The 27,801-nt window shown below is 43.4% G+C and overlaps 1 protein-coding gene across 2 annotated transcripts in view; it reads right to left on the bottom strand.

The window, feature by feature from the left end:
• LOC122929657 (tetratricopeptide repeat protein 24-like) overlaps positions 1–27,801 on the bottom strand; it is an 87,228-nt gene that overhangs the window by 57,912 nt on the left and 1,515 nt on the right. For both annotated transcript variants that reach the window (XM_044283290.1, XM_044283291.1), the window contains exons 2-3: positions 6,195–6,862; positions 1,212–1,427 (exon numbers count right to left, since the gene is read on the bottom strand). In XM_044283290.1, coding sequence (XP_044139225.1) covers positions 1,212–1,427; positions 6,195–6,846 — 868 coding nt within the window. In that variant the 5' untranslated portion in view covers positions 6,847–6,862. The remainder of the gene's footprint in view (positions 1–1,211; positions 1,428–6,194; positions 6,863–27,801) is intronic.

Raw genomic sequence — 27,801 nt, 5'->3', positions numbered from 1 at the left:
CATTTCTGATGCGGCCTGCTATTGGCTGCACCCCCCCCCCACTGGGCATAAGTATTATCTGTATGCGGTGCCAGGACATTTTGGGGGGCATAATAGGGTCTAGATAGCCCTTTTAACCCTTAGCATACCAGAGGTTTTGTCGTTTTTGCTTTTGCATTTCCTTTTTTCTTCCCTATCTTCCTTGAGCCATAACTTTATTTATTTTTTCCGTTCACATAGATGTATGAAGGCTTATTTTTTGTGGGAGAAGTTGTACTTTAATATGGCATACAATGTAGTGGAAAGCGGGCAAAAAAATTCCAAATGGGGTGGAGTTTGAAAAAAACACAATTTCTCCACCATTTTACGGGTTTTGTTCCCACGGCATTCCCTTTGTGGTAAAACTGACCTGTGCCCTTCATTCTCTGGGTCAGTAGGAATACAACGGGGGAGGGGGGTGTCAGGGGAGGAGCCAGGGCAGGTGGAGGGATGGGTCAGGGTTGGGTAGTGGGCAGAGTTAGTGGGCCCTATTCAGATTCTTGCTATGGGGCCCAATGATTTCTATGTACGCCCCAACTATGTTTGCTTTCTTCTAGGGAGCAAAAACCTGATAAGGAGTGATACATGACCCTTACAGAAAAGCAAAAGACTCCTGTAAAGTTTAAAAGCAGTTGTTTTATCAGGATTATGATCTCAGCTAGCTCTGACACACCCGCACTTCCTCTTAGCCATCTTCTGCGTCTCTGTTACCAGGGACGGATATTGCCTGACAACAAGCAGTGGACTGCAGCTTAGGTGGAAGTGAGACCCCTAGTGGCCATGACATTACAGACTTTCTTCAGGTGAACGTAGGTATATTTTTTTAAATGAAGTGATTTAGAAATGTGCTAGTTACACTATTCTCTATTAAATTAAATTGTGTGAAATGCTTGAATAAAGTAAGAGAAAAATGTCTAACTTTGCAGCTTAATTTGATATTTTATGTAAGTTTAAAGCAAAAATAAATAGCAGCCTGCAATGTGTTACATTGTGCACTGTGGAACATTTATTTACTAATGCATTCATTTTTTAGTCTAAATTAAAATTTTTATGGCAGTAATTAATTTAAAATGGGTGTAATATATTGTTTACTGGCCGATGACACAAGAAAAAGTAAAGAGCTATTTAATGGAGATATTGATTTATCTTCAAAAATGCTGTAACAAATGTACACAATGAATATGATGCCTTACCGTACATATCTACTGCTTCTGCGTGGCTCCTGAGTGATTTTTCATATTGGTAAAGAGCATTGTCAACAGCTCCTAGGTTTTGGAGTAATACGGCCATCTTTCTTATAGAGAATTGCTTTCCATTGCATAGGTTCAAACTTGCTGTAAAACACTTTTCCGCCTGGCTAAAATATTTTAGTTCAGCATAATGCAGACCAACATGGTTATAGAGTGTTCCTGAGAATTGAAGATGGAAAAAATAAAATCTTGGGTGTACAGGCGTGTATATATTCGTATACTATTTCTACTATTGCTTACTAACATTGAGGGCTTGGCTAGCAGTGTACAGTAAGTTCTCAAAGATGATCACCACCCACAAGGTAAAATAGATGGTATGTAAATCAGAAGTTAGGGTATTAAAAAAAGTTTGCCAATTATACAGGATGGCCGATGAAAAAGTAGCCCGTCTCCAGCAATAATATGACAAGATGAACAAGAAAGTGGATTATTTTTTTAAAATTACCCACAAGTCACAAAAGATGCTGAAAGTGGTCCCTGTTCACATTTATGCATCTTTGGGCATGTCGGATTACGTTGGCTGATACTGCTTGTGATGCTGCGGATAGTGTTTGTGATGTTTTCCTTCAGTTCATCCAGGGGATGTGGATTGTTAGAGGACACTTTCTGTTTTAATTTTCCCCACAGATAAAAATAGCATGTGGACAAGTCTGGGGAGCATGGTGGCCTTAACCCCTTGTTCACCCTTCGCTCCTCCGTAAACAGTTCATGAACCCGTGCCAGTGAATTCCATGAGGTCTGGCATGTTGCCCCATCTTGTTGGAAAAAGCAGAAAAAAATTTTCTTCTGCAGCACCACTGTTGAAGAGCTGTAAGCAGTATCAGCCAGCATGATTTGACGTGCCCAAAGATGCATAGACGTGAACTGGACAACTATCTTTTGTGACTTGTGGGTAATTAGTAATTAAAAAAAAAAATCCACTTGCTTGTCGAACTTGTCACACTATCGCTGGAGGCTGGCTACTTTTGTGGGCCACCCTATATTTTACCAACGTTTGCCAACGTTGTGGATTATTGTGGGAATTTTTTTTATTTTTTTTACAAAAACTATGACAGGAGATGTAAACATATTGGTTGACAATTGACATCTACTAAGGTTTTACTATTTGCTTCAGAGAAGCTCATAAAAAGGTAACAACCAACTTGGCTACATTTTATGAATTTACAGAAATAGCTGCCACAAAAAAATAGAAAGAAAATTGCAATATCCCTGTAAGTGAAATAAACATCGTTATGGCTCCTGTCTAATTGTTAGCACACGGTCAGGTTTCCTAATGCAGTTTTGGAACCCAAAATGAGGAGCGGATCATAAAAGGAGAGAAAATATAAAGGAGAGATATGATGGCTGCTCTTTTGTGAATTCGATATTGATTTTGGCTTCCAAAACCGCATCAGCAAACCATACTGTGTGGCTGTACCCTTAATGTTATTTTAGTAATAAGGGTCCAGGGCACTGCCAGATACATCTTTCAGTGCTTTATTGTGGAGTACAAATACACATAACAGTGACATTTGACACAAATGCCTTCCTGAACGCCCTGCATGCTGAAACATCACTGTTATGTGCTGATATTCATCACAATAAAGCACTGAAGAATGGATCTGGTGGTGTCCTGGACCCTTTGTACATATTGGACATCTGTGGTTGATCAAGGTGGAACCCCCTAGTACTCTTCAACCTTACCTGATGCACACAATACCTGTTTGTTATTTTGTTATTATTGCATTGGTATTCATTATTAATACCCACATCAATCATTTGAACATTATTACAGGAACCTCATGCCCCAATCAGGGTATGATCCAAATAACATAGGAACAGTGTTGCTGAGATGTATAAATCTAGAAATAGCTACTAAGTTTATTTTTCACTCTTTGATCATCCATTAAAAAGAAAACAAACTAAAAATGAGTCATTTGGGGATATTTATTAAAGGGCGTCTGTCAGCAGATTTGTACCTCTGAAACTGGCTGACCTGTTACATGTGCACTTGGCAGCTGGAGACATCTGTGTTGGTTCCATGTTCATATATGTCCACATTGCTGAGAAAAATGATGTTTTGATATATGCAAATCAGCCTCTGGGAGCAACGGGGGCATTGCCATTACACCTAGAAGCTCAGCTCTCTCTGAAACTGCTGTGCTCTCTGCTAGGCAGTGTGGCATGATAATGGCATGGCCGCTGGGGCTGCTGTCAGATGTGATGTGTATTGCAGTAATATAGATGTCTGAACAGTGAGCTTGCACCACTTCAGGGAATGGTCATGCTCATCCCCGATTCTCATGTCACCACCTCTCGACTGAAAACAGGTGCCCAAACAGATATATTATTCGGATTAGTGGGGGTAACAATAGTCAGACCCTACAAATTTAGATATCTATCGTATATATATCATGCATGTTTGTAGTGGAAAATCTCCTCCAAGGACTACATGGTCAGTGGTGCAAGGACTACTCTTATGGCATGATAATCACACTGCAGCATTGCCGCTGTCGGCCTCGATGTTTATTGAAGTGAGGGCTCTTATGCCATGTCCTTATCTTGGTGCCAGCCCTGCTTTTAACAATGCCGTCAGCAGTCACAACAGACTTATACTAGTCTGCCCTCTGGGTACAAAAGGGCCTGAGGCTCCTTCCACTCCCAGCATTAGCACATCTCTGACACTATGCCGATAGCCTCCATACCTCCTGCTCTGTGGACAACTCTTTTGTCTGACCTGTCTCTTGTATTTGTTTGCTCTTATTGCTAACATGAAAGGTAGAACTGTTTAGTGGCCAGACCTGTCAGATGAGAAGACACCATGTTGTACCTGTGTTCACCTGTTGTGTCCAGGACAACACATTTGCACATTTAAAATGTGAATGGTAATTAATCTTTTACTACAGGAAAATGTTTTGTGTGTATTGAAGACTAGTTGGTGTTCTGCAGCAGTTTTGGAAAGCGGAAAGCATGTCTAGTAACGGCCTGGACTGTTGCTCTTCAGTGAGGTGCTAAGATGCCCATATACCTTAAATAGCTGACTGAATGCTCGCTTGACCAAAAGCTATCTCGCCGATTCCCTCATACACGTACATGCTGAGCTTGGCCTATTGTCTATGTGTTTTCAATGGGGAGAGAGGAGAAAGCTGCAACCAGACAACTCTGGCAGATGCTCAGAAGAACAAAAGGATTGAACGTTGAAATTCACCATTCCTGATCCTTCTCTCCCCTGACATCCTCTGTTGGGAAGAATCAGGAGCTCCCCATACACATTAGGCTGCGTTCACATCTAAATTTTGTCCCATGTTTGACATATGCGATGCAATAGCATAATATACTACCATTTTCCATCCTGCAGAGCCAGCAAAAAATAAAATAAAACTATATGTTAAATAGATATATGTTTTTTACAATAGAGCCCTATGGTGACGGATTTCACTGTATTTAATCCATGGGAGGTATCCAGTTGACTTTTATAGGTCATGTGCATACTGTAAATGTGAGACAAAAACTTCATATTCAGGAAATATCTGTCTGTGAAGATTCTCATTTATCCAGGTCATGGTATATATCTGTAAAGAATAAATCAAGGCAACTGGACGTACTGTAGATTTCTTGAAAACGTTTCACTCGTTCTTCCAATGAGCTTTCTCAATTCTGAGCGACTGTACAAGAATTCTCTGGGAATAAATCTGTAACTGAATCAACATCTGGTAATTATACCCAGCATGGGGTCAGAGGTCATTATACCCAGCATGGGGTCAAAGGTATTGATTACATTATCCTAAAAGGTGTCAAGACAGCATTGTATGTGGCCATTATACCCGGACCATGCTGGGTATAATGACCTCTGACCTCATGCTGGGTATAATGACCTCTGACCCCATGCTGGGTATAATTACCAGATGTTGATTCAGTTACATATTTATTCCCAGAGAATTCTTGTACAGTCGCTCAGAATTGAGAAAGCTCATTGGAAGAACGAGTGAAATGTTTTCAAGAAATCAACAGTACGTCTAGTTGCCTTAATTTATTCTTTACAGATAGGAAATATCTGGTTAGTCTATTCATTATAATGGACGTGCCTACTATAATGCTAGTGAATCTGAACAGGAGTCAATGGAGCACGGGCATGGAAGAGCACTGTAGCTTCTTTTTCTTAGCAATTGATTGTATATACCGTATATGTCAAATTTTTTGTCTCTGACCACTAAGATGCTAACAGTCTAGAGAACAGGGTTAGGGTAGGTTCTCCATTTGGTACCTCCGGTAGTCTGCATGGAAGCCGACTATCAAAGTTATCATGTGTGGTATAGCCATTAACCTCCGGATCCCCATTTACTATAATGGAATCCATAAGGGATCCAGTGGGTTTCCAGCAGAAATCTTGCATTTATGTCAGAAACCCACTGGTTCCCCGCCAGATAAAATTATAGTGAGTAGGGATCCAGTGGTGCCAAGCTAGGCAAGATGCGTTAACTCCCATAGTCTTCTTCTCTGCCGGAACAAACTACTGGAGATACCGAACACAGATGTAATACTACCCTTACCGTTGCTAATAGGGCTGGAAATGCATGACCAGTCTATATTATCATGAATGGATGTTTCTCTATCTCCCATTCACTATAATACTTAGTGTCAGTACATGTGAGGCCACCTGTTCCAGTATCAGACCCCCAGTGGTCAGTCATATACAATATGTCATATCCCTTTCATATAAAACAGCTTAATAATCCAAGATGTTATGGCAGCCAGTTTTCTCAAAACCAATAAATCTAACACATTTTTTAATAGAGCTTTTATACTGTATTTCCTAGTGGCTTCTTTATGTTTAGTTTTAAGCAGAAATATGCTTTCATTATGACAATTTTTAAAAAAACAAAACAAATATTAAGTCATCATTGGATGTACCAAACTCAACAAATGTAAGAAAGAGATTACACTTACCAAGCAGTTGTTGGTCAGATACACCTTTTAGTGACCCGACACAAGAATCCAATGTCTGGAGCACTTCAGTCTGGGAGAACGCTTGACTGTTTATCATGTATTTGGCCGCCTCTCTCATGGCCATAGCAGCATCGTCAAATTTCTGATTTCTTAGATATGATTGACCTGCGAGTCTGAATGAATGTGCAGCAGAAGAAAGGTTTCCAGTCATGACAAAACAGTAGCCCAGCTTGATGAGGGCATCTGCGATGCTCTTGAGCTCATCATAACCATACTCATTGATGGCCCTTTCATAAAACTTTACAGCTTTGCCGTACTCTTTCATTTCATCATAAGCAGCGCCTATGTTGAAAAATAGGTCACCATCTCTCTCTTCCATCCCACTAATTTTGGATTTTATGAGACACTTCAGAGCTTTCTTTGGTTTACCAACACAAATGTAAGTGGCACCAAGATTGAATAAACATGCTTTCTGAATTTTTTCTTCTGGTAGCTTGCATGAAAGAATGAAGGCTTTCTTAAATGCTGTCAGTGCTCCAGTTATGTCATCCCGATTCAATAACTCACCTCCATCTTTGCACAATGACAATATTTTCGACTGAACAGTATTCTGCTGTTTGGATTGACTTATTGATTGGACTGAGTTGGCCATGATGTGTTATTAATACCTGTGGGAAATATATACAATGTAATCTGATAAGAGAAGACACTTATAACTATACATTAAAGATGTTGTCTTAGTAAATACAATCATGACATATATTTGGCTTCTTATGGATAGTCCCATATGTAGTTGGCCATTGACTATAATTGGTCAACTATGAGTCCTCTGTAGCAATCTAAGCCAAGCCAATATGAGACTGGTTGCACCAGAGATTTTTATGGGCTTCCTAACAAAGGGGGTGAATACATACACACATGCTAATTTTTTGCTTTCTATTTCTAAACAATAGTTTCATTTAGATATTGTTCTCATTTCACTTCACAAACTTAGACTATTGTGTTCTGATCCATCACATAAAATTCAGTTTAACAAAACATTGAACTTAAGGCTGTAATGCACCAAAATATGAAAAAAGTCAAGGGGGTGAATACTTTTGCAAGGCACTGTACTTAGTACACAAGAAATAACACATATCTGGCCATTATATCACTTGTATCTGGAATTTGTAGCCATTTTCCTCTGTGCATAGTGAATGTCTAGTTTGCAGTTCTCTCAGACATGGTGGGTGGAAACTAGCTGCCATCCACTGCACACAAAAAGTTGAGAAGAATCAGCATTCTAACCTTCTGTTATCCATTTAGAAGCCACCCAAGGATCATGGAGGACATTACAGTACCGACCTGTATAGTTGAGATTAAAACATTTAGGAAGTTTATATCTCAGCCCATGTAGCCCCAGCATTTTTTTTTTGTCTCATTTAGTTCCTGCTCACTCCTGCCCCTCTCCTCTCCATAGACTTGTATTGACATGTGTAATATGATCCTCCTGCAGAGCTAATCCTGTCTTGGATGGTATTCAAGCATTTTTTTTAAAATGAAAAGCAATTAGCAAGGGGGAAAGGGGGAGTAGAGAAGTAAGCACTTGACATCATGACTAGACATTTCTTACTGATCAAACATATTACAAAGTTTCTTTTGGTCGCTTGTACTATTGATTTATAAAGTTCTGTGAAAAGAACAGTTTGACCCCCTCCAGGTACCTATCCCCAGGGGTGAGACCCATGTCCTTACCACTGGAAACCTGTTGCTGGTCAGATATAAGGACAAGAGGGATGTCCTTGTACTGTCCACAATTCACCTCGCACAGGGACGGCATCACCCCTGTCCCTGTGCGAGGTACCGCGGCAACGGTCCTCAAGCCTGATTCTATCGTCGACTACAATCGGTATATGGGAGGAGTTGATCTCTCTGATCAAGTCCTCAAGCCAAATAATGCCATGCGCAAAACTCGGGCATGGTACAAAAAAGTTGCGGTCTACTTGGTGCAGGTTGCCATGTAAGACTCTTTTGTGCTGTCCCGGAGCGCTGGCAACACAGGGACATTCCTTCAGTTCTATGACGCAGTCCTCAAGGCCCTGATCTTTTCGGACCGGGAAAGAGCAGGCCGGAGTACCTCGGCAACTGGAGGCGCCCGGATCGTTCCTGGCCAACACTTTCCAGGTGTGGTCCCCCATACTGGAAAGAAGGGATGGACCCAAAAAAGGTGCAGAGTATGTCACAGTAGGGGGATACGGAAGGACACCACTACTCAATGTGACACGTGCCCCGATCATCCGGGCCTCTGCATTATTGGTTGCTTCAGGGAGTACCACACTTCCATGGAGTATTAAATTTATATCCCAATGTAGCCACTGACAATCGGATAAAAAACTATGGTTCTCAGACTTGAGACAGCCCAAAAAATTGTAAAAACGAAAATAATTTTAAAAAAAGTATACAAATTAGGTATCTCAGCATCGCTAATAATCTTCTCTATAAAAATACCCCATGACCTAACCCCCCAGATTAACACGGTACAAAAAAAATGATACAGTCTTGTTTGGCTGTTAACCCTTGCTTTGTTAGTGGAAAACAATGGGTTAGAATTGAGAAATTGTCCAAAAAATGAAATTCTCAAATTTCATCCCCATTTGCCAATAACTCTGTGCAACACCTAAAGGGTTAACAATGTTTGTAAAATCAGTTTTGAATACCTCAAGGGGTGTAGTTTCTTAGATGGGATCACTTTTAGGGAGTTTCTACTCCAGGGGTGCATCAGGGGGGTTGAAACAGGACATGGTGTAAATAAACCGGTCCATAAAAATCAGCCCTCCAAAAACCACACGGCGCTCCTTTGCCTCTACGCCCCACCGTGTGGCCGTACAGAAGTGTACAACCACATATGGGGTGTTTCTGTAAACGGTAGAGTCAGGGAAATAAAGATACAGTCTTGTTTGGCTGTTAACCCTTGCTTTGTTAGTGGAAAAATTGAAGATTTAGCAAAAAAAATGAAATTCTCAAATTTCATCCCTATTTGCCAATAACTCTTGTGCAACACCTAAAGGGTTAACAAAGTTCAGAAAATCAGTTTTGAATATCTTGAGGGGTGTAGTTTCTTAGATGGGGTCACTTTTATGGAGTTTCTACTCTAGGGGTGCATCAGGGGGGCTTCAAATGGGACATGGTGTCAAAAAAACAGTCCAGCAAAATCTGCCTTTCAAAAACCACACGGCGCTCCTTTGCCTCTACGCCCCACCGTGTGGCCGTACAGTAGTGTACAACCACATATGGGGTGTTTCTGTAAACAGCAGAGTCAGGGCAATAAAGATACAGTCTTGTTTGGCTGGTAACCCTTACTTTGGTAGTGGAAAAAATTGGTTAAAATGGAAAATTTGCCAAAAAATTTCATCTCCATTTGCTATTAAAGGATAACTGTCACATTTAGACCCTAATTTCAATTTTCTTATATGTAGCTAGTAATAACATGATATTCCAGAATCAGTTACTATTAGACTGACTTACCCCATATTTAATAAGATTCAGCCCTTAGCAACCAGTCTGAATAAAACTGCAATTTCACTATTCAGTTAAGATGGCCGCCACTGCCCTCACCCTGAGGCTATTCCCGCCTGCCCTCACTAGCCAGTAACAACAGCCCCGCAAAAGTGCCAGTAATCAGAGCCCTCCCCCCTAAGGGGTTATTCTCCTGCAGCACAAAGGGGTCCTCTTACCACATGTTGCTTTCATTTATACACTGAGCAGACGGCAGAGCTCCCTTCCCTGGTGTGCGCTGCTTCGACACTGCATTGTCCCAGTCTGCTGAGTGAGGGAGCGTCTGCCAAGCGCAGGGACAGGGAGAAGTGCACACAGCCCAGGCACTGTTATCAGCTGCTGGGGAGGACCTGGCTTTAATCATTTACTTACAGTCCCTGGCTGTCAGTATTGTGACCATGCACGCAGCCTGCTTCTGCGTCCTCCGTCCTTCAACACATAGAAGGACCATGCCTAGCAACCCTATTTTAAGCACCACAAGTAAAAGTAGGCAGTACAGGGAACAAAACTGTGGAATTAAAGGGTAATTGATTACACAGTGAAAAGTTGAAATAGGGCCACCAAGGTGATATTAATCACCACATTCCAATACTCCAAAAAAAAAAAAAATGACAGTTATCCTTTAACTCTTGTGGAACACCTAAAGGGTTAACGACGTTTGTAAAATCAGTTTTGAATAGCTTGAGGGGTGTAGTTTCTATAATAGGGTCATTTTTGGGTGGTTTCTATTATGTAAGCCTCGCAAAGTGACTTCAGACCTGAACTGGTCCCTAAAAATTGGGTTTTTGAAAATTTCAACATTTGCAAGTCTTGTAACATCCCCAAAAAATTAAATATAATTTCCAAAATGATCCAAACATGAAGTAGACATATGGGGAATGTAAAGTTATAACTATTTTTGGAGGTATTACTATGTAGTATAGAAGTAGAGAAATTGAAACTTGGAAATTTGCAATTTTTTACCAATTTTTGCTAATTCTGGCATTTTTTATAAATAAAAATGATTTTTTTTACTTCATTTTACCAGTGTCATGAAGTACAGTATGTGACGAAAAAACAATCTAAGAATGGCTTAGATAAGTCAAAGCATTTTAAAGTTATCACCACTTAACCACCTCAGCTCCCCTAGCTTAAACACCCTTAATGACCAGAAGACACCCCAAGGTATTTCATGATGGGCATATTGAGTTCATGGAAGTTTTTATTTTTTGTCACAAGTTAGTGGAATATGAGACTTTGTAAAAAAAAGAAAAAATCATTTTCCGCTAACTTGTGACAAAAAATTCTAGGAACTAGCCATGCCCCTCACGGAATACCTTGGGGTGTCTTCTTTCCAAAACGGGGTCACTTGTGGGGTAGTTATACTGCCCTGGCATTTTAGGGGCCCCAATGCGTAAAAAGTAGTTTGAAATCAAAATCTGAAAAAAATGCCCTGTGAAATCCGAAAGGTGCTCTTTGGAATGTGGGCCCATTTGCCCACCTTGGCTGCAAAAAAGTGTCACACATCTGGTATCGCCGTACTCAGAAGAAGTAGGGCAATGTGCTTTGGGGTGTCTTTTTACATATACCCATGCTGGGTGAGAGAAATATCTTGGCAAAAGACAACTTTTCCCATTTTTTTAATACAAAGTTGGCATTTGACCAAGATATTTCTCTCACCCAGCAAGGGTATATGTAAAATGACACCCCAAAACACATTCCCCAACTTCTCCTGAGTACGGTGATACCACATGTGTGACACTTTTTTGCATCCTAGGTGGGCAAAGGGGCCCACATTCCTTTTAGGAGGGCATTTTTAGACATTTGGATCCCAGGCTTCTTCTCACGCTTTAGGGCCCCTAAAATGCCAGGGCAGTATAAATACCCCACATGTGACCCCATTTTGGAAAGAAGACACCCCAAGGTATTCAATGAGGGGCATGGCGAGTTCATAGAATTTTTTTTTTTTTGGCACAAGTTAGCGGAAATTGATATTTTTTTGTTTTTTCTCACAATGTCTCCCTTTCCGCTAACTTAGGACAAAAATTTCAATCTTTCATGGACTCAATATGCCCCTCAGTGAATACCTTGGGGTGTCTTCTTTCCAAAATGGGGTCATTTGTGGGGTGTTTCTACTGCCCTGGCATTTGAGGGTCTCCACAATCATTACATGTATGGCCAGCATTAGGAGTTTCTGCTATTCTCCTTATATTGAGCATACAGGTAATGAGATTTTTTTTTCCGTTCAGCCTCTGGGCTGAAAGAAAAAATGAACGGAACAGATTTCTTCATTCGCATCAATCAATGTGGATGAAAAAATCTCTGCCAAAAAAAAAAAAGGAGGGGAAAGGCGTCTGCCAGGACATAGGGGCTCCATCCAACATCCATACCCACTTAGCTCGTGTGCCCTGGCAAACCCAATTTCTCCATTCACATCAATCGATGTGGATGAATAAATCATTGCCGGGATTTTTTAATTTATTTTTTATATACAAAGTGTTTGCCAAAGCATATGAACACCGCCACCCCCTCAGCTCATATGCCTCGGCAAACGTATCTTTTACTGCAGAGGAGAAATCTCGTCTTGCAGCGCTGCATACACCGACTTTTGTGTAATCTGACAGCAGCGCAATGCTTCTGTCAGAATGCACATCAGTGCTGCAGCTAGTCGATCGGTTGGTCCACCTGGAAGGTAAAAAAAACTAAACAAAAAAGAAAAAAACAGGCCGCAATGCAATCAATTTATTAACTTTATAATAACATTTGAACGGAACATATAAACTTTATTAAACTTTTTGAACAGAACGTTAACTTTTTTGCTTACCGGTGATTTTTTTTTTTTACCTTTATAGGACAAACCTCAGAGATGTGGCGAAGTACATTATGCACTTAGTCCCAGGTGAAAGGAGAGGTTTGCAGCAGCTGTGAGTGAAAGGGCACTAATAGCCCTATGTGCCTGTCCTGTGAGATGCAATCCCTATGCTAAGTGTACCTGTGTGTGGTACTTCCGGAAACACTCCCCTAAGCATAGGGCAGGGTGGTCAGGGCAGTCAGGACAGAAATAGCGGGTGTCACGCCTTATTCCACTCCTGCTACAGACACGACATCTTTTTCGGGGTGACAGTTGGGTTGAGGTACCAGCAACGACATTGGGGAAATGTCGCTCGTGTAGACGGCTCACTACACTGGTGGATGGGGCCACGGACCCTCCTGGATACAGGAGGTTCTCGATGATCTCTTCCTGAAATTTGAGGAAGGATCCTGTTCTCCCAGCCTTACTGTAGAGAACAAAACTATTATATGCAGCCAATTGAATCAAATATACAGACACCTTCTTATACCAGCGTCTGGTGTGTTGGGAAACTAAATAAGGAGCCAACATCTGGTCATTGAAGTCCACCCCTCCCATGTGAAGGTTATAGTCGTGGACTGAGAGGGGCTTTTCAATGACACTGTGTCACGACCCCTGGTCATGGTCGTGACTCCTTGGGAGCCGCATGCAGTTATCCGCGGTCTGGTGTGGTCGCAGCCGCAGCTGGGGGCACTTAGTGGTTTGCCTCAGGTGCGGTTGCCGCGAATAACAGGCATGCGTGCGGTTGCCCTTGGCAACGTGTTTTGGTGTGCACGTCCTTCGTCTGTGTTTATGTGCACTCCCTTTGTGTGTTTGTTGTGCACGAGATTGTGTTGGTTGTATGCACTTGGACACCTCCCTTCACCTGCGGTGGTCCGCGGCAACGTCTGGTGTTGTGGGCATGTGGATGCAGGGTCTCGGCCTGCTGGTTGTTCTTCAGGACACGGCTGCCACGCATGCCGTTGCCAGCGGTAACAGGTGAGTGAGTGTGTGTGCTATTTCCCTTTTAGTTGGTGTTTTCCCTTCTCTTCTGTGGTGTAGGAAGGGTTAACCCCCTTCCCAGTGTGTGTGTCACTGGGTGTGTCTGGCCGTTGGGTGTGGCCACTTGGCCTATAAAGCCTCAGTCCCTGGCTGGGTTCAGTAGGTTGCTCTCAGCCATGCTGGCTGGAGCAGCCTCCTGTCTCCTCCATCTGCCTGGTGGGGACCATCCTTCTGGTCATAAACCTTGTTAGTAAAACCTTTGTTACCTTGTCTGATGTTATGTTTATGTGTATGTGGTTGCTGGCTTGTTGCACCTTATGGTTCCCTGGTTCCCTGTGTGATGTATGGTGTGTGCTGTTGTCTTTTCTGTTGTGGTAGACAGACAGCACTTTTGCATGGGTTCCGGGCGGTGTGTTTGTGGCAGGTAGGTGAGGTTGCAGTTCCACATACCTGCCACTGCCATAAGTGGTATTGGATTCCTTTTATTTCCAGCTTGGCCTTTCTAGGCTCCTGTTCCTCCGTGTTCTGGAGGAACAGGTAGTCTATCCAGCTCCTAGCCTAGGGACCTGCGGAGGGATAGTAGGGATCCGAGGTTCCTGCGCATGGGTCCTCCTACCCTAAAGGTCGGCCCATGCAGGTTAGGAGTTAGGGTCAGATCTGGGAGACTTTAGGAGGTGACCTGCTCCCTGATCCTGTGGTCTTGCAGCGACCAAACATCTCCGGGTACCGCACGGCTGGGGGTTTCCCCCACCGCCAGTCGTGACACACTGGTTGCCCATTCTATTTGTATTGTCGTGTCTGCATGAATGGAGGAGAGCATGTAAACGTCACGCTTGTCTCTCCATTTCACCACGAGCAGTTCTTGGTTACACAAGGCAGCCCTCTCCCCCCTTGCAAGACGGGTGGTAACGAGCCGTTGGGGGAAGCCCCGGCGACTAGGTCGCGCGGTGCCACAGCAGCCAATCTGTTCTAGGAACAAATGCCTGAAGAGGGGCACACTTGTTTAGAAATTGTCCACATAAAGATGGTACCCCTTGCCAAATAAGGGTGACACCAAGTCCCAGACTGTCTTCCCACTGCTCCCCAGGTAGTCAGGGCAACCGACCGGCTCCAGGGTCTGATCTTTACCCTCATAGACATGAAATTTGTGGGTATAGCCTGTGGCCCTTTCACAGAGCTTATACAATTTGACCCCATACTGGGCGCGCTTGCTTGGCATGTATTGTTTGAAGCCAAGGCGCCCGGTAAAATGTATAAGGGACTCGTCTACGCAGATGTTTTGCTCAGGGGTATACAAATCTGCAAATTTGGTGTTGAAGTGGTCTATAAGGGTCCGAATTTGGTGGAGCCGGTCAAAAGCTGGGTGGCCTCTGGGACGGGAGGTGCTGTTATCACTAAAGTGCAGGAAATGCAGGATGGTCTCAAATCGTGTCCTGGACATAGCAGCAGAGAACATGGGCATGTGATGAATTGGGTTCGTGGACCAATATGACCGCAATTCATGCTTTTTGGTTAGACCCATGTTGAGGAGAAGGCTCAGAAAAATTTTAATTTCGGAAAACTTGGACGGGTTTCCACCAGAAAGATTGCGCATAAAAGCTTCCCGGGTTGGCGGCTATAAATTGTGTGGCATACCGATTTGTTTCTGCCACGACTAAGTCCAAGAGCTGCGCAGTCAAGAACAGCTAAAAAAATCCCAGGGCCGAACCGATCTGAGCTATCTCAACCCGAACTCCAGACTGGGCGGTGAAAGGGGGAACTAATGGTGCGGCTGAAGTTGGGGACTGCCAATCAGGGTTTGCCAGCACCTCAGGGACTCTAGGGGGTCTACGGGCCTGTCTGTGCGGTGGCTGCAACGGGGTAACTATTGCACGTACCATTGCCACCGTACCAGCTTCAACTGCCCTTCTGGTGCTCGCCACTTCACAATGTTGTACGGCAGTGCTGGTACTAGGTCCAGGATGGGCTGCGCTGCTGGTGTATGCCTCACCATGTAATCCGACAGCACCAGCCCCACTCTGCTGCCCTTTAAGCGGATCCTGCGCAACCTGTGGTCTAGCAACACGGGGCCGGGTACGCCTGGTGCTATCAGGGACCTCAACCTCCTCGTCCGAACTTTGGGTCAGACTGCCACTGCTTTCTACAGGTTCATATTCTGACCCGCTAGATTCATCACATGAGGGTTCCCATTCCTCATCCGACTGGGTCAGAAGCCTGTAGGCCTCTTCAGAAGAATACCCCTTGTTTGCCATTTGGTCAACTAAATTTAGGGGTTTATCCCTGAGACTACCCAAGAAAAAAAGCAAGCTTGTCTTACAAATGGGAGGCTAGAGAAGTACCAGAGGCCGCTGCGATTGATAAAAAATATCAAAACAGATTTTTTTATCGCCGCAGCGCTTGTAAAGTGATTGTGCAGTGATAAAAAAAAAAACTTTTTTGTCACTGCGGCGGGGCGGGCGTGGGTGAACGCACGTGTGGGCAACCGATCAGGCCTGATCGGGCAAACACTGCGTTTTGGGTGGAGGGCGAACTATGGTGACACTAATACTATTATAGATCTGACTGTGATCAGTTAATCGATATGTTAATCAGCGAATCAGTGACTGCGGTGGGCTGGGCGCTAAACGATCGCTAACTACCTAACCAAGGGGCCTAAACTATCCTAAAACCTAACGGTCAATACCAGTGGGAAAAAAATGTGACAGTTTACACTGATCACTTTTTTCCCTTTCACTAGGTGATTGACAGGGGCAATCAAAGGGTGATAAAGGGGTTAATTGGGGTGCTGGGGAATGATCTGGGGCTAAGTGAAGTGTTTGGTGGCTACTCACTGTGAACTGTGCTCCTTTGCTGAGACCAACCGATGAAAAGGACCAGCAGAGGAGCAGGGAAGCCATTTAACACCTTATATTTATAAATATAAAGTGTTAACTGGCTTCTGATTACTTTTTTTTTAAATCATCAGCCTGCCAGCGATGATCATTGGCTGGCAGGCTGATAATGTAACCCCCCTCAAACTTTTTCCGGCCCGCGATGCGCATGCGGGGGCCGGCTGTGAGCGTCATCTCGCGTCTCGCGAGATGACGCACTGGCGCGTCAAGGAGGAATGAATCGACCGCAGCCAGGACGCATCCCTGCGTTAGGTGGTCGGGAAGCAGTTAAAGTGACACTGGTCAGATTTGCAAAAAATGGCCTGGTCCTTAAGGTGAAATAAGGCTGTGTCCCAAAGGGGTTAATGACCGAATATTAGTACAGTTACTCTGTCCTAAATTACTGCAAGAGAACTTGGAAGCCATCATTTTTCTCACTAATTTAGGAGTTTGGAGATGTGTGCTCTGTGTATTTTGGGGAGAGAAATAAAAGTGACTCAACATTGCTCAACCACAATCTATCTTCCTCTTAACCTTCCCAGTACTAAATAGGCCGAGGCAGAGATGACATGGATCTTATACTGAAGAAAAAAGTAATTTAGCAGCTTTGAAATATGATGATAAATGGTGTAGGTGAGAAGACACTGCAAAGTAAGGAGCTGGTTCAGTGCAATATTCTCTAATAAAGGAGATAACACTTACCAAATGTGTAAAAGCTTTGAACATTTTAAAAGATATTAACTAAAGAGGTAATATAGGGACTTGCTTCTATCATGTAAGTAGAGATACCGGCTCACTTTTTTTTCTTTAAATGGTATTTATATCCGCGTGCCCGATGTCTTAGTTTTTTCCAAAAACTCCTTTGCAGGTATACAGAAACAATAAAGTTCTTATTCGTAACAGTAGACTGTTACGAATAAGAACTTTCGAAACGCGTGAACAGCCTACACCCATGAGAATTGAACCTTGTATTATCTGTGCACTTTTGATAAATAAAGCCGGAGAACTTGAAACTTCAAGAAAAAGTGAGTGCTGGAGTCTGAAAATCTGTTTATTGTTTCTGTATACTTGCTTCTATCAGTATGTAAAGACTTCTTAACTTTATTAAAAGATAGAGCTCTAAAACAATTAAAAGAAAACAAAAAAACTTTATTTAAATCTCTGATTAAATATCAGTTTCAAATGGCTGTCTATAGACTATATTCAATGTCCGAATAAATACGAAGATAGAAAAAACACACGAAAACTGAATAAGTCTGAAGCGCTTCAGCAAACTTCAAAAAATCGGATACCTAAAAAAAATCGGATACCTACAATTACATGATTTGAATTTTCCCTCGAGATGTTAAGGGAATCACGTGAACCGCCAACAACGGGCATAGCGTGAGACGCCGAGGCACAGCGTGAGAGGCCAAGACTGGACACAACCGCATCACAGGCTGAAACTTCATGCTTAGACCCGATCTTCCCACTTGACAACATCAATTATAGTAAATACTCTGTACAGTGTCAGGTAAGCCCACTGAAGTGGGACGCCACAACGGGCTGACCGACTGAACTGTGAGTAATCATTTAAGCTGGCGTATATTGATTCAAGAGACATATATATATACCAATACCAAAATCGAAAGTATAAGCTGCATTCCTGTTTTTTTCTATATATGAACTTACCACATCATTCCTACAACTGAATTTACTATATCATCCCTACAATTGAAGATATACGCTAAAGTCTATTAATATACGGGACTATAGGCGTTCATATATGTGGAGATACAGAATATATAAGGAGTGACATATGTAACTAGTTTCCCAACCCACATCCTACTCGATGTGTTTCCTTGCTGGACTCCGTCAGTTATTCGTCAGGAGTCGGCGCGTGTAGTAAAACAAAATAACAAATCAGATAGATGCTGCACGCCTCAGATGACGGCAGCAAACCTATGCTGCCATTGATTCAAGTGTGCACAGAGTTAGGCACAGGTGATCATAAGTGGGAAAGCACTGGTATCTGGCTATTTACTGGTCAGCTGTGCCGAATAACCCTTTGCCTCACAGAAGTGGGAACCACATAAACTAAGCCACCACCTATACCTGCTATTAATAAGGTGTGATTGTGGGTTTGGTGGCTATATTGAGTTTTCCCACCACTGTATTTAAAATAGGTGGACAGCCATTTGAAACTAATATTTTAATCAGAGATTTAAATAAAGTTTTTTTTTGTTTTCTTTTGATTATTTTTGAGCTCTATCTTTTGATAAAGTTAAGAAAACATTTTTAAAGGCAATCAGAGTTAGAAAAACATGGCATCAGGAGAAGTCTATTTCCTGGAACATTTTTTTTATTTTTTATTGACAGCTAAATATCTAGTGGAAATTATTTAGTGAATATGGGAATATGGCTTAAAGGAGTTATCCCATGAGTAATGTAAAAAAAAAAAATCCAACATTATATAGTACATGACGAACAAAGCTAGAACCAGCCCTGTACCTCTCAAGCAACCAGAGATCTCCCAATGTATTGCTCTAATTGCTCTGCTAGATCTATTTTAAGCAAGCAGCTCTCTCAGGGATTATGTTCTTTCTTTTGCAGCTCTTTCCTAATTACAGCTTGAGAAGGGAGGGGGGGTCCTTTCTCATGGGGGGGGTCCTTTCTGCTGCAGCTCTCTCCCTGTTACTGTCACAGCAATAGATAGGGCAGGTGGACTGGGATTTAAAATCACCCCTGCTAATATTAAGCACACAGGCCCAACAGAGTACATGCAGTTACATTATATTATTATACTATATGAAGCTATCCTGATAAAACAGCTAACATACTGGACATATACAACACACCCCACTGATGTACTGGACACATACAACACACCCCACTGATGTACTGGACACATACAACACACCCCACTGATGTGCTGGACACATACAACACACCCCACTGATGTACTGGACACATACAACACACCCCACTGATGTACTGGACACATACAACACACCCCACTGATGTACTGGACATCTACAACACACCCCACTGATGTACTGGACACATACAACACACCCCACTGATGTACTGGACATCTACAACACACCCCACTGATGTACTGGACGCATACAACACACCCCACTGATGTACTGGACACATACAACACACCCCACTGATGTGCTGGACACATACAACACACCCCACTGATGTACTGGACACATACAACACACCCCACTGATGTACTGGACACATACAACACACCCCACTGATGTACTGGACACATACAACACACCCCACTGATGTACTGGACACATACAACACACCCCACTGATGTACTGGACACATACAACACACCCCACTGATGTGCTGGACACATACAACACACCCCACTGATGTACTGGACACATACAACACACCCCACTGATGTGCTGGACACATACAACACACCCCACTGATGTACTGGACATCTACAACACACCCCACTGATGTACTGGACACATACAACACACCCCACTGATGTACTGGACATCTACAACACACCCCACTGATGTACTGGACGCATACAACACACCCCACTGATGTACTGGACACATACAACACACCCCACTGATGTACTGGACACATACAACACACCCCACTGATGTACTAAACACATACAACACACCCCACTGATGTACTGGACACATACAACACACCCCACTGATGTACTGGACACATACAACACACCCCACTGATGTACTGGACACATACAACACACCCCACTGATGTACTGGACACATACAACACACCCCACTGATGTACTGGACACATACAACACACCCCACTGATGTGCTGGACACATACAACACACCCCACTGATGTGCTGGACACATACAACACACCCCACTGATGTACTAAACACATACAACACACCCCACTGATGTACTGGACACATACAACACACCCCACTGATGTACTGGACACATACAACACACCCACTGATGTACTGGACACATACAACACACCCCACTGATGTACTGGACACATACAACACACCCCACTGATGTACTGGACACATACAACACACCCCACTGATGTACTGGACACATACAACACACCCCACTGATGTACTGGACACATACAACACACCCAACTTATGTACTGGACACATAAAACACACCCCACTGATGTACTGGACACATAAAACACACCCCACTGATGTACTGGACACATACAACACACCCCACTTATGTACTGGACATATATAACACACCCCACTGATGTACTGGACACATATAACACACCTTACTGACACACTGGACACATACAACATACCACACTGACACACTGGACACATATTGCACAAAACAAGGACACACTGGACCCATACTGCACACACTAATGACACACTGGACACATGCTGCCACACCTCTTACATACTGGACATATATAGCACATACCACTTACATACTGGACACACATCTTACACATTGAACACATACTGAATACACCACTTATACACCAAACACATACTGAACACACCAAAGACACACTGGACACATACAACACACCCCACTGACACTCTGGGCTTGTGCTGCACATGCCACTGATACACTAGACACATACTGCACACTCCACTCACACATGGACACATACTGCACAACACACTCACACACAGACACATACTGCACACTCCACTCACACATGGACACATATTGCACAACACACTCACACACAGACACATACTGCACACATCACTCACACACGGACACATACTGCACACATCACTCACACACGGACACATACTGCACACATCACTCACACACGGACACATACTGCACACCCCACTCACATACAGACACATACTGCACACCCTACTTTTACATGGACACATACTGCACATATCACTCACATACGGACACATACTGCACACCCCACTCACACACGGACACATACTGCACACCTCACTCACACACGGACACATACTGCACACCCTACTTTTACATGGACACATACTGCACACATCACTCACACACGGACACATACTGCACACCCCACTCACAGTGTGAATCTTCTGTTTCAGGGGGCAGGCTATGGGCACTTGCCTAATTACCTTAAAACCCCTTTAATAAGTGATCGGCAAGATTATACAGGGTGGCCCACGAAAAAGGTGCCCGCTCCCGCAATAGTATGACAAGATGAACGAGCAAGTGAATTTAGCAACAAAAGTTGCTGAAAGTAGCCCACATTCACATCTATACATCTTTGCGCATGTCGGATTATGTCGGCTGATACTGCTTGTGATGCTGCGTATAGTGTCTGTGATGTTTTCCTTGAGTTCATCCAGGGATGTGGATTGTTAGCGGACACTTTCTGTTTTCAATTTCCTCGCAGATAGAAATCGCATGTGGACAAGTCTGGAAAATGTTGTGGCCATAACCCCTTGCCCACAGTTCACTCCTCTGTAAACAGTTCATGAACACGTGTCAGTGAGTCCTGGGAGGTGCGGCATGTTGTCCCATCTTGTTGGAAAAGGTTGGGGTTAGTTGGTTGTAAAACTGTTCAAAGATGTCCAGGTAAAATACGGTATTCACAGTTCATTTGAAGAAAATTGGGCCGACTATTCGTGTTCCTGACAATGCGCACCAAAACCAATTTTCAAGTCATGAAATGTCTGTAAGCAATCATAGTCAGCGACCAAGTCCAGTAATTAACGTGTTTAGCTTTGTTAGACTCCTTCCATTCCTGCACACACGTTATTCAGTGTGGTTGCAGGTTCAGAGATTTCAGCACTCGCAGAATCGCTGTTCCTGATACACCAACTTGCTGAGACAGTGCTCGAGTTGATTTTTGGGGGCTACTTGCAATCCGCTGCTGAATTTGATGCATAACTTCAGCCTGTCTGGATTGATGAAGGCCTTGGTTTCATGCCAGTTTGATGCCATTTCTGAACCAGACTCTGAATACAACGTTTAGCTTTTGGTTTTCGTTCCTGGGTACCTGTCAGCAAAGGTCTTTTGAGTTTCCTTAATCGATCTGCTTCGCAGATAGCCTTCCACAATCACTAGTGACTAATCAGTATATTAATCAAACTGAATAAATCTGTCTCAGTTGTCCATAGCAACCAATCAGAGCTCAGCTTTCGGTTCCTACAGGGCACTGAAAAAATGAAAGCTGATCTCTGATTGGTTGCTATGGACAACTAAGACAAATGTACTATTAGGCTGTTTGATTTGGCAATATAGGAGACGGGCTACTTTTTTGTGGCCCACCCTGTAGTTTTTATTTACCAGAGCAGCTTCCCCTTTCCTATAAACCATCACTCCAATGGCTAGTGTAAGGTATGACAAAATCAGGTACCCCATAAAAAATAAACTAATACTTACTACATTCCCAGCTTCAGCAATCCAGGAGTATAGCTGTGGTAATAGAAAAGTCAAACTCATGGCATTTCTATTAAATCACCAGTAGATTGCAGCAGAATGTTTAAAGCCTGAATGACCAGCACAGTTTCATATAACACTGCTAAATGCAGGTGGAACTAAAAGACAGACCTTTTGTTCCTGGGGGAACAGAATACACAGTTGCTCTTCTGCCTACCTGACTGAAGGTCATGCTGGTAGGAGAACACATATTTAGGGCAATAAACACATCCCTGTAATCAGCAAAGGCTGCTGGTGATGCTGTGTGAGTAAATAACACACTGCACAAATGTTATTGGAGTGCACTGACGTGTCACATGGCGCCAGTGTATGGTGAATGTGATTGTTATAGGATCTAATGTTTATATATGATATTATACTGCACTATTTGCCTACTGTGATGTAGATTGAGTAATAATAGATCTGCACATCAGCATATGTGCAACACTTCCAGGGCCAGCAATTTGGAAAAGTGCACATTTAGTGCTAAGGCCTGTGGGTGGGTGGGTATTTGCGCTTACGTTCAAAGGCCTGGGCTATGGACATCTGTACTCTGCGCTAGGACGCAGAAGTAGATGTGTTAGCTGATGGTGCTTGCGAAGGTCCAGGTGCAGGGTGGGAAGCATCCGGGCCTGCGTCTTGAACAGGGGATTGGCTAGCACGTAACACAGGGGAAGAGGAGGCAGTGGTGTGACCTGCAGACACTGATTGTTGACCCAGGCATTCGGCCCACCTATTAGGTTGTTTTGATGCCATATGGTGGATCATGCTGATGGTGTTGAGGTTGCTAGTGTTTACACCCCTGCTCATTTTGGTACGGCACAGGTTGCAAATGACAATTCTTTTATCGTCTGCACTTTGCTCAAAAAAGCGCTAGACTGCAGAACACCTACCCCTCGGCAAGGGAGATTGCCACAAGGGGGTACTCCGGGGAACAGTTGTGGGCCTGTTTGGTGTGTCTCGCCTACTCCCTTTTGCCACCCAACTGCCTCTTCCAGGCTGTTGCGGTGCTGCGGATCCATCCCCCTCTGTACTGCTGTCCTTGCTCTGCTTGTCTTCTTCCCAGGTTGGGTCAGTGATTTCATCGTCCACCAACTCCTCTTCCACTTCCTCACTCTGGTCATCCTCCTAAATTGTTGACCTAACAAGAACCTCACTTATTGACAACTGTGTCTCATCCTCATCATCAACCTCTTGAGACACTAATTGTCGTTCCCCACCGTCATCTTCTTCTGACTGTGGATGCTCAAGAGTTTGGGAATCAGTGCAAAAGATCTCCTCATGTCCCTCTTCAAGCGGGCTTGGCGAAAGGGCCAAATCAAGGAATGGCGATGAAAAGAGCTCCTCGGAATATCCGAGTGTGGTATCACTTGTTTGCCAAGACTCTCCATGGTGGGAGGAAGGTGGATCAGGGAGAGGATTCTGTTGAACAGACTCTTGGATACTGAGACTGGACTTTGTGAAGGCAGGGTGGTGCTTAACCGACTGGAAGCATTATCTGCTGCAATCCAACCGACCACCTGATCGCACTGGTGTGACTTTGAGATTAGTGTCCTGCGCCGCCCTGCAAACTGGGACATGAAGCTAGGTATCGTGGATGAGTGAGTTTCTTGTCCTCTGGCAGCAGGCACAGTTTCACCGCACCCAGGGCCACGGCCTCTGCGTGCACCATCAGCAGCACGGCCACTTCCCTGTCCCTTACTGCTCGCCTTGAGCATATTAAATGGTATATATGCTTGCAAGTATATTACAAATAAATTACATTGAATGTCACAGATATTTAGGATACGCAAATGTTATACAGGAGATGTAGCACAGGTAATGTCACTGTCACCAGCGGCTAAGAAAAAAATTACACTTAATGTCAAAGATATTTCTGATGTGCAAACGTTATACAGGAGTATATAATGGAAATCAATAGGAGAACCCGAGAATTAAACCAGGCACCCCCTGCTTTGAAGAGAGGAGGGTGTCTGGTTCATAGGAAAAGGTCAGAAATTTATGGAAACACCACCGAAATGGTTCGGGAACAGCATGGGGAGGATGTCTGGATGCATTTTGGACTCCCAGGTCGCTGCTGGGAACGATGTTGTCTGAGTAGTACGCCACTTTTAGAGATTGACAATAATACGCACCAAACCGAAGATAAAATTGATTTTAGAGGAAAAATTGTTAGGAAACATTCTTTTCTGTATATTTACTCTGTATATAAAGTGCAAGTGCTGCCAAAAATTACAAGGAAGAGGAACTCCAATACATCGGGTATATCACATAAAGGAGGGCCTCATTCACATTGTGGTACAATTGTTCAGGTAGTGGGACTCCTATACTCATAAAGCGCACTGAATGTCACTGATATTTTAGGGATGCGCACACTTTAAACAGGAGATGTGGTCCGGATAATTTAACTGTCCACAGCGGACACCGTCTATGGAAAAAGTGCACTGGATGTCACAAATATTTTAGGGATGCGCACACTTTTCACCGGAGATGGAGGTGGCGCTAATATTTAACTGTCCGCAGCGGCCTATTACACTGTATTTAGCGCAGGATATGCTAAAAATATAGATTGCTGCTGTCACACACAATAGTCCTTAAAAGGACTTTTGGGTCTCTGAAAAGTTTTTGGTATAAAAATCTTCCTATTACATTTCCTACACTGTATGTCCCTTCCTATGCACAGCTCTCCCTAACACTGAGCAATTTAGCGCAGGTTGCGCTACAAACATATATTGCTGCTTTCACACACAATAGTCCTTGCAAGTTGCAAGGACTTTTGGGTCTCTGAAACATTTTTTTACAAAAAAAAAATTCAATTACACTCCCTACACTCTCTGTCCCTTCCTATGCTCAGCTCTCCCTGACTACAAATGAGCTGAACATGCGTCACCGGGTGCTATATGACACCAGATGACGCGTTCCGGCCAGCCAATCACTGTAATGCCAGTAGCCAACATGGCTACTGGCATTACAGCGAGGGCAGTACTTACCCGCACATTTATTGGCTGCACAGCAGCCAAGAAACGTGCAGGGAGGAGACTCGAGCATGGCACTCGAGCACATGCGGTACTCGGCCAAGTACCGACATGTGCCGAGCACCGAAATGCTCGAGCCGAACAGGTGTTCGGCCGAGCATGCTCGATCATCACTAATTATAAATCCTCTAACATTTAAGACCTGCCTTAGCGTAGCATGTGTAAACTCTACTCTGCAGCTTCCGCAGATTTCGGTGTCATATTGGATACCCAGGGAACTCATTAGTGCCTCATTAAATGTTTGATGTAAACATACCACTTTTTACGGTGTTATCTCATATAAGATTTTATACTCATTCACCACTCGTCACGTATTGAGCCTGCGAGATAGACCATACAAGTGGCTGCATAATTAACGTAATATAATTGATAAGAAAAATAAATATAAAAGCGACAACAGATTCCAGGGTTCCCTTATGAATAAATTTAATTTAGTATTAACATAAAACAAAGCACTATAGCTCTTGTGATGCATTAAAACGGCTTATTGCAGTTCAATTTGCCTGTTAATGCCTCTTCTTGCATTATGGGTTATCCCAAAAGTATCATTTAGTTGCTAGTTCAGTTTGGCTCTGGTTAACCCAGCACAGTGTATAAGATATATAGAGATTTTTAGGATTTTGATGAGTCTGTAAATAGCTTGGTGGATGGCACTAATCTCATTTCAAACTGCTATGTGAACTGCAGATGCAGAACAGGTTCCTGCTACCTAGTTCCTAATGATGTTACCTTTATGTAAATCTTTGCGACTACTCATTCAAAGTGTCCTCGTAATTAAGCACAGAATGTGTTTGTTTTTGTAGAAAAAAAATAAAGATCCAAACCACAAAATGTATTGCATATGAGTACACGGCAAATGAGGTATTGTTTAAAAATAAAAACTTAAAGGGGTTGTCTACTAAGTGATGGCCTATCCTCACCAGCTGATCGTCTGGGCTCTGACACACTACATTTCAGAGATCAGTTGTTCAAAAGTAGCTCTGTCACTGGAATTTGGAACTCAAACTACACAGTCAACCTTGTAGTGGAGGGAGCTCGTTACTACAGCACTGCTACCATTAAAGTCAATTGGAGCAGTGCTGTATTAGCAGAATCCCTCCAGTACAAGTTTGACTGTGCTGTGTAGTGCTGGCAGTGACTGCCAGCAATGAAGATACACCCGAACAGCTGATTTGAAGGGAGGGGATGCGGAGTTGAACCCCCAATGATCAGCTAGTGATTGCCTAATCTGCAATCATCACTGATTCTGGAAGTTACAGCGGGGACCTCGCTGTCAGTGACAGCAAGGCCTCTGTCCTGATCGAGTGAGCACAGCAAATGTGCACACCCAATCAGTGCGCCGTACATTTACCGCATGGGTTGGGAACTTCCTGCCTCCTGCGCCATACATGTAAAGTCAGGGTTGGGAAGGAGTTAAAGAAAGAAAATAAGTGGGATTCTATCTTCCCTATTCAAATACACCACTTTTAATGAAAGGGGACCTAAACCTTTACCCTTCCCAACCGCCCAACGTAAATATACAGAGGGGGTTAAGTATTTAAAGAGGGCATAGCCAAAGCCGCCAGGTGCCTACTTTTAAACAGAAGACACCTGGGGCTAATGTATGCAATTGGTGATAACATCGATTGGACACCTTTAACCCCTCAGATGCCATGGTCAAATTTGACCACGGCATTAGAGAACTCAAAAACCCAGGAGTAAGTGTTCTTAGACAACAGCTCCCCCTGGGAGAGATTGGGGGAGCTGGATGGTGTGTGCGGAAGCCTCAGTCCTCATGAATGATCCGAGGCTGCTGCAGATAGGTTCCTATGCAGACCCTGCCTGTGGCTAATGCATTGGAGTCTATGAGAGAAGCAATCTAATAATTGCATGTTAAAGTTCCCTAGGGGAACTATTAAAAGTGTAAAAGAAAAAGAAATAATAAAAAAAAAAGAAAACGTAAATCACCCTCTTTTCCCCCAAATAAAAATACATAAA

This window comes from Bufo gargarizans, chromosome 2 (assembly GCF_014858855.1).
Source record: "Bufo gargarizans isolate SCDJY-AF-19 chromosome 2, ASM1485885v1, whole genome shotgun sequence".
In the NCBI taxonomy this organism is placed as follows: domain Eukaryota; kingdom Metazoa; phylum Chordata; class Amphibia; order Anura; family Bufonidae; genus Bufo; species Bufo gargarizans.
The sequence above is the reverse complement of the archived record's forward strand: the minus strand, read 5'-3'. Positions and strand labels throughout refer to the sequence as shown.